The 14,143-nt window shown below is 49.0% G+C and overlaps 2 protein-coding genes across 2 annotated transcripts in view; one reads left to right on the top strand and one right to left on the bottom strand.

Annotated features, from left to right (window-relative positions):
* LOC142017942 (complement factor H-related protein 2-like) overlaps positions 1–10,675 on the top strand; it is a 75,253-nt gene extending 64,578 nt beyond the window's left edge. Inside the window, 1 exon segment of the mRNA XM_075003298.1 lies at positions 10,356–10,675. Within this exon segment, the coding sequence (XP_074859399.1) occupies positions 10,356–10,675 (320 nt within the window).
* An 857-nt stretch (positions 10,676–11,532) lies between these two features.
* F13B (coagulation factor XIII B chain) overlaps positions 11,533–14,143 on the bottom strand; it is a 52,608-nt gene continuing 49,997 nt past the window's right edge. Inside the window, exon 11 of the mRNA XM_075003297.1 lies at positions 11,533–11,570. Coding sequence (XP_074859398.1) covers positions 11,533–11,570 — 38 coding nt within the window. The remainder of the gene's footprint in view (positions 11,571–14,143) is intronic.

Raw genomic sequence — 14,143 nt, 5'->3', positions numbered from 1 at the left:
TAACGTGTTGCCAGTTGTCGTCCTTGTTTTGAACAGCCTGCTGTTCCTGCGGTACTAATGATGCCTTCTATCCAGAATGTCTTCACCTTCGCTGATGGACCTGAGGATTAATATTTGCACCTGAAGTCCTCAAACCTTCTCTTCCAAAAAGGCAACCAGCTTGCACTTGGGACATGCAAAATTCTTTCTGTTGTCCAGAAGGAAGACAAACACAGCATATGACATGGAGGTCACAACAGTAGACTTCTCAGTAGATATGTCACCATCCATCTTTCCCCTGTCTTTGGAGAGTTCCCCTAGATGTTTCGAGTGTCACCTTGAAGGGCACAAGAGAAACCTATAAGAACGGGGCAATAGATATGAGACCCTCCTTCCCCCCACACCCAAGGCAACCCAGGCAAACTCCCTGTTAGATGCTCCTGTTTGCTGTGGCTTCCTTCTTATAGGCTGCTGGCTGGCTAGGCCTGGCTCAAAGCCTTGCCTCCAATCAGCCCTTGAAGGCCCACCTGGAACAAAGCACTCCCAATTCACACCTTGCAAATTTATCAAACTGACAAACTTTCAGACTGCCCCTCTCTGCAAAACAAATTCTCAGATACACAGAGAGATATTCAACCCACCAGCTCACAACCCATTCCCCCATCATAAAGTATGTGCAGGAACAAGGAATAGATAATATTCATTCCAAAGTTTTTACAATTTGCTAAATTTAACAAAATCCAAACATTACATCATGAGGATACTAAACATGTGTACCTCATGACAGCCATCCCTAAATGGATGTAGAAGCCAGTCAAAGTATATTATACAAATAGCGTGGGGACTGTGCTAAATAATACACCTACATAACACTACCCCTTGGTGTGTTTAGTCATAGACACCAGCCCAGAGGTTAATCAGGCTTGGTGCATTAAGCATAAAGGATGGTGGCTGTGTGAATGCTATGCGACAATTAACACTAATGATACCAAGAAAAGGCTGGGCTCTGACGATGTGCCGACCTACTCCGGGTCCCGTGGGTGCGCGTGGGGTGTGATACAGCGGGGGAAGTTGGGTGTGGCCCAGGACCAACCACCCCACCTTTATAGCAGCCTGATATAGTGTAGCAGCAATATGTGATTCAGTGTATCCACTTTAAAACCTAGGTTTCCACAGTATTATGAGTACCAGGAACAATAACACTCCGATTGTGAACACCACAATGCCCTGTGGCTGTTCTAAGTCCCAATAATTCTCTATACAGACCCAGCTAGACCAGCTAGTGCTATTTACCGATAGTGATTTATTCATTTATTCGTAACTACAATTACTTAACACTTGTTATATATATATATATATATATATATATATATATAGTTATTTATTTGGCATAGGCTAAATACTAGGTTACATATAACTATATATAATTACATGTGACTTACCAATAACATCCAATGCTCCCACATCTCACCAACAACTACGTTACAGCGGCCCTTCAAGTCAGAGATACGGCTTGGTTGGGACCTTTCGTGGTGGTGACGTCCGGGTGATCAGGCTGGGGTCTGCTGTCTGGACTGGAAGTTGCTAGCCTCCACCTTGTGTCCAGGAGCCCACACCCTTATTCCTGCTAAATCACCTTTTATACTGTTTCTTACTAGGGGGTTCGATACCTGGCCAATTAAAGCGTTTGTTACCTAATTTGGGCTTTCTATCCTCCTGGCCTGTCAGAACATGTTACAAGATTTCCTCTGTCCTTGGTCTTTTTCTGAACCTCCCCTGGGACCCTCTGATGTTGTACAACCAAGATGTTCTCTTTGGGGGGCTTCCAGCTACTAGCCCCAGCTGTTCTCTCTGGGGGCTTACTATCTGCTTGTCAGGATGTTCTCTCTGGGGACTCTCCAACTACTTGTCAACTTTCTGATTTCTTTCTCCTGGCCTGACTTCAGACCTTCCCGCCGTTGTATGATAGCGTTCCAAGATGGAGTGTATGGTCATTCTGCCTTGCAAGTGAGGCCCGGCCACCAGGTGCTCGTGCTCCCACAAGCTCATATGCTACACAAAGTACATGAGGTAATACAGATACAAGGTATGGTCTGTGCACTGGGTTATTCAATTTTTTCTATAACTGGACACCTGTACTCTACCAATGATATTGGGTTTTGTGTACCTGTGACCAGCACAATTCAGTTTGGTTCCCATACCTTTTGGCCAACCAGCAGTGTTAACACTGCTACTAAAATGCTTTTCCTTCCCATAGAACATTTACAACTGGACATACATAATTTGCTAGCCAGAACAAAAGAATCCCTAATACCTCAAAGCTCTACTTACATTTCATATCCCTGTTCACATAACAATATCCTTTGGTCCCACTCACTCACATTCACATTTATATAAATATATCTAATATTCATATAGCAATATCCTATGCATATTACCTAAGCACTTAGCATAATAGTCTATATCTTTATATAACCAGTTATAAGCATTTATGAACACATATTCACAACTAAAGCCCTTGTTCTCAAAGAGACACACAAGACCATCTCATGTCATCAAACACATTTAACCCCACATCGCAGTTATGGTCCTGGGCTTAACATCCCAAGGCCCACCATAAGGGACTAATCAAGATTGGCAAATAAAATCTGTCAGTCGTACGCGGGAATGTGCAGACCCTGGCACAGATGAGGCAAGAGTGTGGAAAACTGGAAAACTCAGGTGGCCACATAACAGCGTTTAGCCTACTGGGTCACTTTTCAGCCTATGCATTATGCTTTTCTGGGATGATGGGTAAACATCCTCCCCATAAAAAGACAAAAAGGGGGGGAATGTAGTCATGGAGGTAGGCCTCACTAGACCCAGAAACTAAACCAATGCTGAAGACTGTGCATGCTCCTGTGCCTCAGAAGCGAGTCTCCTGAACAAGTTAAGCAAGAATTTGCAATGCTTGCAATTCTGAGATAACAGGAACTAACAGATAACCCTAAAGGGGCAAATTGCTTTGCTTCCTCCTTATCTTTGTAAAATTCCGTTGTAAGAAACTGCCGTTGTAAAGGTATATAAGCCCTGACATTTGAGGTGGGGCGGGGCTCATATTGGCAAGGACAAACCCTCTGTCGCTCTGCATTCTCTCCTGCCAAGCCATGACTATGGAAATAAAAACTGCTTCTAACTGACCTGAACCCTAAAATTAGTGTGTGTTTATTCCATGGCAAATTTGGTGCCATGACTTGGATCCCCACATCTCACTCTGGCTGGGAGGACCACAGACCATTCCCCCCCACAAGCCCCAGGTGCCATACGAAAAGGTAAGGGACCTTTTAAATCCCTAATTTGGGGCATCAGAGGAGGACTGCCTGTAGGCTCTCTGTCACGTGAGATTGCTGGATGCTGAACCTTTAAACTCAGGTGAGTCCAGTATCAGAGAGGTGGCTAAAAGTAAATTTCTGTTTTAGGTGTTGAATAACAACATTTGTCTGGTTAGTAAATAAGGAGAGTCTGGTTATTAGATCGAATGTGTGAATGTACCCTGATCGAATGTGTGAGTCCTGAGAACTGAGTTGAGTCTGGCCACCTCCTTGGGGCAGACTTTTGGGGCATCTGTCAGCCACCCTGGCTGCCCACTGCGAAGAAGCCACCAGCTCTAGCAGTTGATGTCTCTGATAGTGTGAGTTCTCAGTGGCAACTGAACCCCATTTTTCTTCACCGTCTCTGGTTCTTGCATGAGCCACTATAGAGCCATTGCCCGACTGAACCCCATCTTGGCCATAAACAGCGTGCTCATGGTGAGGGCTCCTGTGACTTTAGTGGACACCTCTTGTGTGTTACCTTTTTCCCTACCCATATCCCGCTAAATAAGCGTATCATTATTGGGTCAGGTAATCATCTCGGCGATGGAGATCATAGGCTGATACCTGGGCGGTGCGACTCCCCTGATATTCTTCCTGCATCTGTATGTTTGGGGAAAAATGGATACTGGACAGACAAAGGAGAACCCACCCCCCACAAAGGGACTCCAGCATACTATATGTTTGTACATTACTCTCCTAGGACTTGCAAGTTTCTGGACAAATGGAATTTTCATACTAAGGACAATCAGTCTAAGCAGTTTCCTATTGAAGATACCTTTGACTTCAATCAAATAGTGCACTTGAGAGGTGCCTTGGAATCCAGAGGATCTAAGGTACCCCAAGCTCAATGGGTCACCTGTTTCAGCTAGTATGAGGAGGCATCCAAAAGAAAGACTGAGTCCCACACTGGAAGTCTAAAGGACTCACAGGAGAAATTTAAATTACAGTTAAAGCAAATGCAAGAGAAATTGGCTGTTCCTTTAAACTCTACCCCTAGTCCACTGTATCCCATCATTCCAAAGGATCAATGGCCACCTGACTCCCTGGAGGACATTCTAGACACTGGCCTCCACCCACCTCCCTATCATGCCCCCTTCTCAGCTCCTCCTTTTCCAGAGTCCTCTGATGACTCCAGTAGGTCTCCTTATGATCTGAGATCAAGCTCACGATCAGGTCCGGCTCAACTACTTACTCCAACCAGTCCCCTGATAGTAAGAAATTTAAAGAGCGCCTCTCTAAATGGGTACAGTCTTCCTCAGGGACCCAGACTGCTGATTCTCTTTGTAAGAACCACTTTCCTTTAAATGCTCCTTTATGGCAATTGCCCGGTAACAATCCACCCTCTAATGTTGTTACTGTTCATGCACCGTGGAGCCCGACAGACCTATACAACCTCATCCAAAGGTTCCCGAAAATAGGTGAGGAACCTGTAAAATTCAAGGAAGAGCTAGAAACTGTTATTAGTTGTTATAACCCCACCTGGGCTGATTTAAATCAGGTTTTAAAGGCTATCTTGCCCTGTGAAACATTGAACTGCTTGCTTACATCTGCCCAATGGCCAAAAGCTGAACTTGCCACCCACACTGCACTAAAAACCCTCTGTGAAAATTTAGTAAGAGCAGTGCTGGACATCTGCCCCAAAAAGGCTGATTGGACTAAAAATTATGCTTGCAGGCAACTTAAGGCTGAAACTCCTGCAGATTATTTAGGGAGGCTGAGACAGGTTTTTTGAAAGACATGCAGGAATGGATGACCCTATTGTGAATGCACGATAGGCTATAGCCACCATGTTCATGCGAGGGCTAGACCCAAAGGTTTCTGAAAATATTAAAACAGTTATTATTGGTTGGTAGACAAAAACCATGGATGATCTCCTAGCGGATGCCCAACATTTCCATATTAAAATGAAAAAGACCAGGGACGATAATGAAACTAAGCTTCTGGCCCTTCAAATCCAACAACTACAAATAGGCCCACCCAGGGGTGGAGGAAGAGGGAAAGGTAGAGGGGTCCCAAGCTATACCCACCTCGTTCTGGTTGTGATTATGGTAAGGGATGCCCTGGGGGCCCAGTGGGGCCTCTGCCTCCAGGCAATGAATGCCACTATTGTAAACAACTGGGACATGGGAAGTTGGAATGCCCTTTCCAGCCCAACTGTCCCACTATCAACCCTTCTTCTTATGGACGCTTTGGGCCAATCAAGTGGGTTCCTCCTTCCTTTCCCCCACCTCTTAACCCTCCTCCCCAATAGGACAGCCTGGGAGCAAGCTACTTCTTTGCACCACTTCTGCATTTGGCTCAAGAAGGTCCTTATGTAAAGTGCTCTGTGGGAGAGAAAACTGTTCCCTGCCGGTGGATACTGGTGCTTCCCAGTCTACCTTACACACCTCTGATTTTGCAGATGTTTCTTTGTCTTCTGGAACTGTTAATGCCATTGGCATTGGTGGGCAACCTATTCCTCATCCTGTCACTCTTCCCCTTTCTGTTTCTATTGGACCTATCTCTGAGTACCATGCCTTCCTTTTAAGCCCCACCACTCCTGTTATCTCCTTAGGGAAAGATTTGCTGTGCAAGCTCGGGTGCATCATCTATTGCTCCCCTGGTGGGATTTATCTTGAGATTCCAGAACACAGGCAGGACGAGTTCTTGGCTTTATTATAGGAACATGACGAAGGATCCAAACTCCAGCTTTCATTGCTGCAGCGAGAAAGCCTAGACTAGGTTACCGCCCGCCCCCCCCCCCCCCCACCGCAGTTATGGTCTTCTCATACTAATGAGGTTGGTCATATGTTAAGTGCTGAACCTGTACATATTGCTCTAAAGCCGTTCAAACCCCTTCCCTGTGTTCATCAATACCCCATTTCCAGGGAGGCAGAGGAGGGTATTCTCCCAGTCATTAAATCTCTTCTAGATCAGGGTATTATTGTCCCCACTCAAAGTCTGTGTAATACCCTGATTCTGCCCATAAAGAAACCTGGGAAAAATATCTATCATTTTGTCCAAAGTCTTAGAGCTGTTAATGCTGCTGTTTTGCCCACCTTTCCAGTCGTCCCTAACCCAGCTACTATTTTATCCTGCGTCCCCACCACTGCCACTCATTTTATGGTTGTGGACCTGTGTTCTGCCTTCTTTTCTATCCCAATTGATCCAGATAGGTTAGAACAAACAGAAACCGGCTATCAAAACCTCCAGTATACCTGGCCCAGGTTACCTCAAGGCTATACTGAATCCCCCACCTTGTTTTCATAAATCCTTAAGAAAGACCTGGATTCTGTTACCTTGGAGCGTGGCTCCACCCTGGTTCAGTATGGAGATGATCTTTTATTAGTTTCCCCATCCCTTGAAGCCTGTAAATAGGACTTGTTCACTCTTTTAACTGCTCTAGCTCAACGAGGTCATAAGGCTTCCAAAGACAAATTCCAACTCTGTCAACCCCGAGTTACTTATCTCAGTCATGAGATTTCCGCAGGGCAACGACATCTTTCTCAGGCCAGGATTAGTGGCATCTTACAAGTTCTTCATCCCCAGTCCCAGAAACAGATGTGGGGGTTCTTGGGCATGATGGGTTACTGTCAACAGTGGATTTTGGGATATGCCTCTCTAGGGGAAACCCCTTCAGGATCTCACCCTAGACTCTATGCCTGAACCTCTGCCCTGGTCTTCTGAAGTAGATAATGCATTTGTGCAATTAAAACAAGCCCTTTCAAGTGTAAACCTTCTGCCAGAAGGAGTTGGCAGCAACCAGGGCCAGGTTCAACATCTAGGGGTTCCTTTTCATCCATCTCACACAGAACCGGCTCAAACCCCCACCCAGTAGCCTGGAAAATTCACACACCCCTGGGTGTCTCAAAGAGAAAATGCTTCACCACTCACAAGCACAGAGTCTGAGTGTAGAAAGAACTTTTAATAAAAGAGGCACAAAGGTGAATTAGCATAAGCTTGGAAAAATACCACACCCAGAGTTCAGAACCAATCCTCAAGTAACTGTCCCAGGTCAAATGCATTGAGTAATGTCCTTGTCCTCTCAGGCTCACCAGTCCAATACTGTAAACAACCAATCCACACACCCAACTTTCTCTGCACCCCCAATTCAAATGCCCCACTTACAACTTGGTCCCGTCCATGTGGGCACTGACACCTCACGCTAATGCTTTCCCTCATGGAACCTCAGACAATACCAAATTCGCACTGGTCCAGTGTTCCGCTTGCTCCTACTGGCCGGCCGCCAGTCGCACCATCCATCCAAGCCATCCATCCGCTGCTGCTCCTAGCGGCTGGTCACACCACCCGTTGCTCCTCCTATCGGCTATCCGTGCCGTCCATCCATGCTTACTCCTAGTGGCCATCAGCTGGTCACGCCATCCATCCGTCCACTGCTTCTACCGCTGTGCACCGGTCACACTGTCCAGCCACCACTGCTTCTACCATCTGGTCGCTCCGTCCATCCATCCACTGCTCCTCCTATCGGCTGGCCACACCATCCATCTGCTGCTGCTCTTACCAGCCACTCGCCGGTCATGCCATCCATCTACCCTTGCTCCTACCAGCTGGCCACCGGTAACACCATCTGTCCATCCGCTGCTCCTACCAGCTGTGCACCCATCACGCCGTCCATCCGACAGTGGCATTGCCTGCTGGGTGTTTGGCCTGAGGCAAAACCCTGTGATTTCAGCTCTTGGTGGCCTTAGCTGCCTCCCTATGATTTCAGCTCACAGCAGCTACCAAAATAGAGTCTTGTACAAGATGCAAACACTAGTATCCGGCTCTACTTTTTAAAAGGTGGAGAGGGCTAGTCAAACCAGGCTTATATCTATATGACAAAGGCACTCAGCTAGCTGGTTCAACCTATACCCCTCCCCTTGTCCCCTACAATGCTTTAAACCAGGGGAGCCCTGTATAACCCATGTCTTATGCAGTTATGACGACTGCCCTGTACCCCCCAACGACTTGGAGTTTTGGTGAGATTTCACAATTCTTACACTAAGGCCGTGTCTACACTAGCCAAAAACTTAGAAATGGCCATGCAAATGACCATTTCAAAGTTTACTAATGAAGGGCTGAAATACATATTCAGCTCCTCATTAGCATGCGGGTGGCCGCAGCACTTAGAAATTGATGCAGCTTACTGCCGCACAGCTTGTCCAGATGGGGCTCCTTTTTGAAAGGACCCCGGCTACTTCAAAGTCCCCTTATTCCTATCAGCTCATAGGAATAAGGGGACTTCGAAGTTGCTGGGGTCCTTCTGAAAAGGAGCGCCGTCTGGACGAGCCACACGGCGGCAAGCCGCATCAATTTTGAAGTGTCGCAGCCGCCCGCATGCTAATGAGGCACTGAATATGTATTTCAGTGCTTCATTAGTAAACTTTGAAATGGTCATTTGCATGGCCATTTCTAACTTTTTGGCTAGTGTAGACATAGCCTAAGTGTTAGCATAAATTGTGATTTTACAACAATGTGTTTACAATAGACAAAGTCTCATTGCTTCCTTGCTACCCATCATGCTTTTTTTGCAAGGTATCACGCATGCACACCTTTGCATTCTCATGCAAATGATCTCTGGGAGACTCATTCCTCCCAGCCTTCAACAGCATTGAGTTCCTGCTGCCACATGCCTTACATGAGCACCCTGGCATTAGGTCTCCCTGATTATTCTAAACCCATTACTCTCTATTTTCATAAAAAGGATAGATTTGCTCTAGCGCTTCTTACTCAGCAACACAAGGATAAACATTGGCCTATTGCTTATTATAGCTGTGCCTTGGATCAGGTAGCTGCTGGCTTACTCCTGTGTCTGCAAGCGGTTGCAGCTACAGCTTTGTTAGTGGAAAAAGTTGACACTTTAGTTCTTGGACATTCCCCAATAGTGGTGGTTCCCTGCTCTGTTATGGCCCTTCTTTTAAAGGGAAAAACCTAGCATATTTCTAATTCTGACCTGACTAAATATGAAAAACTCCTTAGCCATGTCTACACTAGCCCAAATCTTCAAAATGGCCATGCAAATACATATTCAGTGCCTCATTAGCATGCCGCCGGCCGCACTGAACAAATGTTTTATCATTTAGCTTGAATGAAAGATGTTTCTCATGCCCATCAAGTTCACTCAAGTCTCTCATTGCCCATAGATCAAAGACATGCTTATGGCAAACCACCCAACCCTAGTACAATAATACTATCAACATTCATTGATTGAGAGACCTTTTTTGTATCATTTTAGTATTTTTATATTGTGCTGAAGAATCTGATTTTGGTAGCTGTTTTGTGTGGGCTATGCCCAGTGGTGGAGGTCCCAGCTGGGCACCATGGAGCCATAGTTTGAGGTGGTGCCAGCTGGTTCCCAGGAGCTGAGCTCGAAGAATGACATGTTGGCTGGGGAAGGAAGCCCCCCTGCTAGGAAGAGATCTCACCATTCCCCACCCCCAACAGAGGCCCCTAAGGAGTGGGAGTCCCTGGAGCCAGCTGGGTCTCTACCTTCCCAACTGACCCCCGCATTGTACGCTGGCCAATGGGTCTGGACCAGCTCCAAGGGACCCCCTCAAACTAGCCCCACACAGCAGCCAGCTCCACACTTGGGCACCTTGTCCTCTGCCTTCCTGGGAAACAGACCCAATGCACCAGCAGCAGAAGAGACCTGCTTGGTCGAAGAGATGGAAATCCATGGGAAACCAAGGTCTGGCAGCCATTGCCACCCCCACCCCCCCCCCGCCCCCGTGCACGGCGTCCTGTGGGCATTCACCTCGGACCTGAAGCTCGACAAGTTGCTGGAGATCAAGAGGAGCCAGCATGGGGTGGATGTGGAGATACTGTGCTGGGCCGTGGGCAGGGCGGATGTCCTGGGGTTGCTGACCAAGTCCCCAGGCTGTGGGTGTGTTTCCTGGAGAAAGGCCCCCAGTGCCTTATCCTGCTGGAGAGAGCCGTGGCAGATAACTCCGCACCTACACCAGCCTCGGAGGTGCCCCCCAGTCCAGCCCCCTGTGGCAGCCAGATGCAGCTAACCTCCCATTCAGATCCCGTGTCTTCTTCCAGGTGCAGCCCTGGAAAAGGGGACCTGGAGCACTGGCAGCCAAAGAAACCTGCTCTGTCAAAGAGGGCAAAATCCATGGGAAAGAGATGCAGCTGCCACCGTCATCCCCTTGCTGTGGACAGTCCTGTGCCCCTTCCCACTGGGCCTGGGGCTACCCAAGCCGCTGGAGGCTGTGCAGTGGGATCTCGGACTGGACCTGGTGGCGCTGAGCCAGGAAGCTAGGTATGGGGATGTGCCGGTGCTGCTGGGGCAGGTGCCTGGGATCCAACTACACAGGTCCAGACACAGCAGGTGCACCATGCACCTGGATGCAGGTGGGTGAGAGTTGTAAATCTCCTCCTCTTTCACAGAGTCTGGGCCTTCTGGATCCCGGTACTGTCTGCCCCCTTCCAGCACAGGCTCACAGCAAGCTCAGGCAGGTCTCTGCTTTGCCTGTCTAGTGTTTCCAAGGACACATCACCACATGGATAGCCTGATCTTCCTCCCATATTATGACGACATCTGTGTCATGGTGGCAAGTCCCACAGCACTTTTTGTAACATACTGAGAGAAATATCACCTCCTTCATCGCATTATGGGAAGATAAATACATAATTCATTCATACTTACGAAGAGTCCTGGTTGGAATTAGCTGATGAGATGTCATTGGCTGAAACAGTACAAAAGATCCCTGCTACTAACATTCCATCACTTTCAAATGCTACCACCTCCACCATGGAGACATAAACACACTAATATTTATTAAATCAGTACATGGTTTTCGGTGCATCTTCTAAATTCCACTTCACAATCCATTTGGTTTTATATGTAAAGTAGTTGAACCACTGCAGTTCAGTGCTAACTTTGATTTGTCTCATTTACCTTCCAAAGAAGACTGAAGTAATCCAATGCGAATTTTATGCAATTCTGCTGAAATCGATATGGTGTTCCTCTGAGAGCTGCATAGGGGATTTGTATGTAGTATTGGTTCAAAAATGGGCACTGTTGAGTTGAGAGGGAAATGCTCAGTGCCATACCCATAGTGTCACCACTACCGAGTGGCACTGTTAAGGTGAGAGGAATATGCTCGGTTCAGTACTCAAAATGTCCACCAAGTGGGCCTGTTGAGGTGAGAGGGAACCACTCAGTGCAATACCCAAAGTGCCCACCGAAGGACACTGTTGAAGTGAGAGGGAAGAACTAGGTGCGGTACCCAAAGAGTCTACTGAACGGCGCAGCTGAGAGGAGAGGGAAACACTCAGTGCAGTACACATGGTGGCCACGGAGTGGCACTATTAAGGTGGGAGGAACAGGCTAGCTGCAGTACCAGAAGTGTCCACCCGGGGCACTGTAAAGGTAAGAAGGAAACACTATGCACCATGTGCAAAGTGCCTGATTGTTGCTGCTGAGGTGAGACGGAAATGCTTGGTGCAATACCCATAGCGTCCACAGAGTGGCACTGTTAAGGTGAAAGGGAAACACTGGGTGCAGTACCCAAAATGCCCACCGCGTGGTGCTGTTGAGGCAAGAGCGAAACACTAAGGGCAGTACGCAAAGACTCCACAGAGTGGGGAGGTTGAGACAGGATAGAAATGGCAGACGCAGTCACCAAAGAGCACAGCGCGTGGTGCTGTTGAAGCGTGAGCTGCTGGTCCTGCAGCCAGTGAATGCCTCAGCGGTGCCTTCTGCTGGTACTGCACCTGGCAGATGTATCAATGGAGCACGGCGGCGGCTGCTGAGGACTTTCTGCAGCTGGTGACTGACTCAACCGTGTCCCTCAGAGTCCACTGCGGGTACGTCTGTCAGCGCACCCCTCAGCAGCACCCCCCCAGTGATTGCTGCCAGTGCTGCAGCTGGCACACAGACCAACTGCCCCCTCCCCCCCCCCGACTGCCGCAGGGTTTCTCTAGCCGGTGCAAGGCACAACAGCATCCCCCAGAGTTTGCTGTGGGTGGTGCAGCCAAAGAACATCTCAATGGTGCCCTCCAGTGGCTAATACAGGTACTGCAGACAGGGCATGACAGTTTCCTCCGGGGACTGCTGCCAATAGTGCACCTGGCACATGCATTAGTGGCACCCCCCCTGTAGCAGCTGTGGCTACCGTGGCCAACGCACACTTTAGTGGTGCCCTCTAGAGCCCATTGTAGGTACTGCTCCTGATTCACACCTCCTGGCACCCCCAGAGGTTGCTGCACAACTGGTTGCACAACTCACGGGTGCCCCTCAGAGGCCACTGTGGTACTGCAGCCAGCATGCACATCAACGGCACGCATCCACTGGCCTCTGTGGGTATGGCAGCTGGTGCGTGCTTTAACGGCACACCTCCCCATGGCCTTTGCTGCTACTGTTTCCAATGCATGCCTCCGCAGCACCCCCCCGTGGTCACTGCGGTTCCTGCAGCTGGCTCACGCCTCAGCAGCACCTCCTGTTGGCCACTGCAGTACTTCAGCTAGCACAGGCCTTCACTGCACCCCCCCCCCCCCGCCATTGCCACTGCAGATACCACAGCCAGCAAACACCTCAATAATGTCCTGGGTGGCCACTGTAGCTACTGCAGCTGGGGCATGATTCAACAGTAACCCCGAGTGGCTGCTGCATGTACTGCAGCTCAGGCACATCTCAACAACACCCCCAGAGACCTCTCTGGGTACTGTAGTAGGTGCACACCTCAGCATAGCCCCCTGTTGGCTGTTGCCAGTACTACATCCAGCGCATGTCTCAATTGCACCACCCAATGGTTGCTACCCATACTACAGCCAGCACATCAGTCATCAGTGCCTCCTGGTGGCTGCTGCTGGTATTACAGCTGGTGCACTCCTTAACTTCACCCCCCAGTGGCTGCAGAATGTACTACTGCCAACACAGGACTCAATTGTGTTTCCCAGTGGCCACTGCTTGTAGTGTAACTGGTGCACAACTCAAAGGTGCCCCTCAGATGCCACTGAGGGTACCACAGCCAGTGCACACCTCAACAGTGCCCACCTGCTGGCCTCTGCAGGTACTTCAGCTGGCGCATGCCTTAATGGCACCTCTAAGTAGTCTTGGCTGGTACTACATCTGGCATATGCCTCAACTGTTCCTGTCTAGTGGCTGCTGTAGGTACTGTGGTCAATGTGTGCCTCAAAGGCGACCCCAGTGGTTGCTACCAGTATTGCAGTAAGTGCACACCCACAAGGTTCCTATAAGCATTTCCTGTCATTACTGCAGCCACCACATGCCTCCACACTGCCTCCCCCACCAGCCGCTGTCAGTATGGTAGCCAGCAAATGCCTCAACAGACCACAATGCCCTCTGCCGGTACTGCAGCTGGCACATGTATCAACAGCACACCCCAATGGCTGCTGCAGGATCTCAGCATCCAGTGCATGTCGCACAGTGTCACCCAGTCTGCTGCAGTTACTGCAGCTGATCCACACCCCACCAGTGATTGCTGTTGGTCCTGCAGCTGATGCACATTTCAACGGCGCCCACCAGTGGCCGCTGCAGGTATTACAGAAAGTAAATTACTTAACAGTGCTCCCTGGAGGCCACTGTCAGTACTGCAGAGGATGCACACCTCAACAGCACCCCCACTGGTTGCTGCTGGTACTGAAGCCAGGGCACACCTCAATGGCATCCCCAGTGGCTGTTGCAGGTAGTGCAGCCAACGCATGTTTCCATGGCACCACAGTGGCTGCAGCAGGTACTGCAGCTGGTACAAGACTCAACCCTGTCCCCAGACACTTGTTGGCCACTGCCAGTACTACAGCTGGTGCTTGGCTCAATGGTACCTCCCCAGAGGCTGCTGTGAAGACTGTAGTTGGCACATGCC

The sequence above is a fragment of the Carettochelys insculpta genome, chromosome 9, assembly GCF_033958435.1.
Source record: "Carettochelys insculpta isolate YL-2023 chromosome 9, ASM3395843v1, whole genome shotgun sequence".
Taxonomy (NCBI): Eukaryota; Metazoa; Chordata; order Testudines; family Carettochelyidae; genus Carettochelys; species Carettochelys insculpta.
This window is presented reverse-complemented; position numbering and strand designations above follow the sequence as displayed.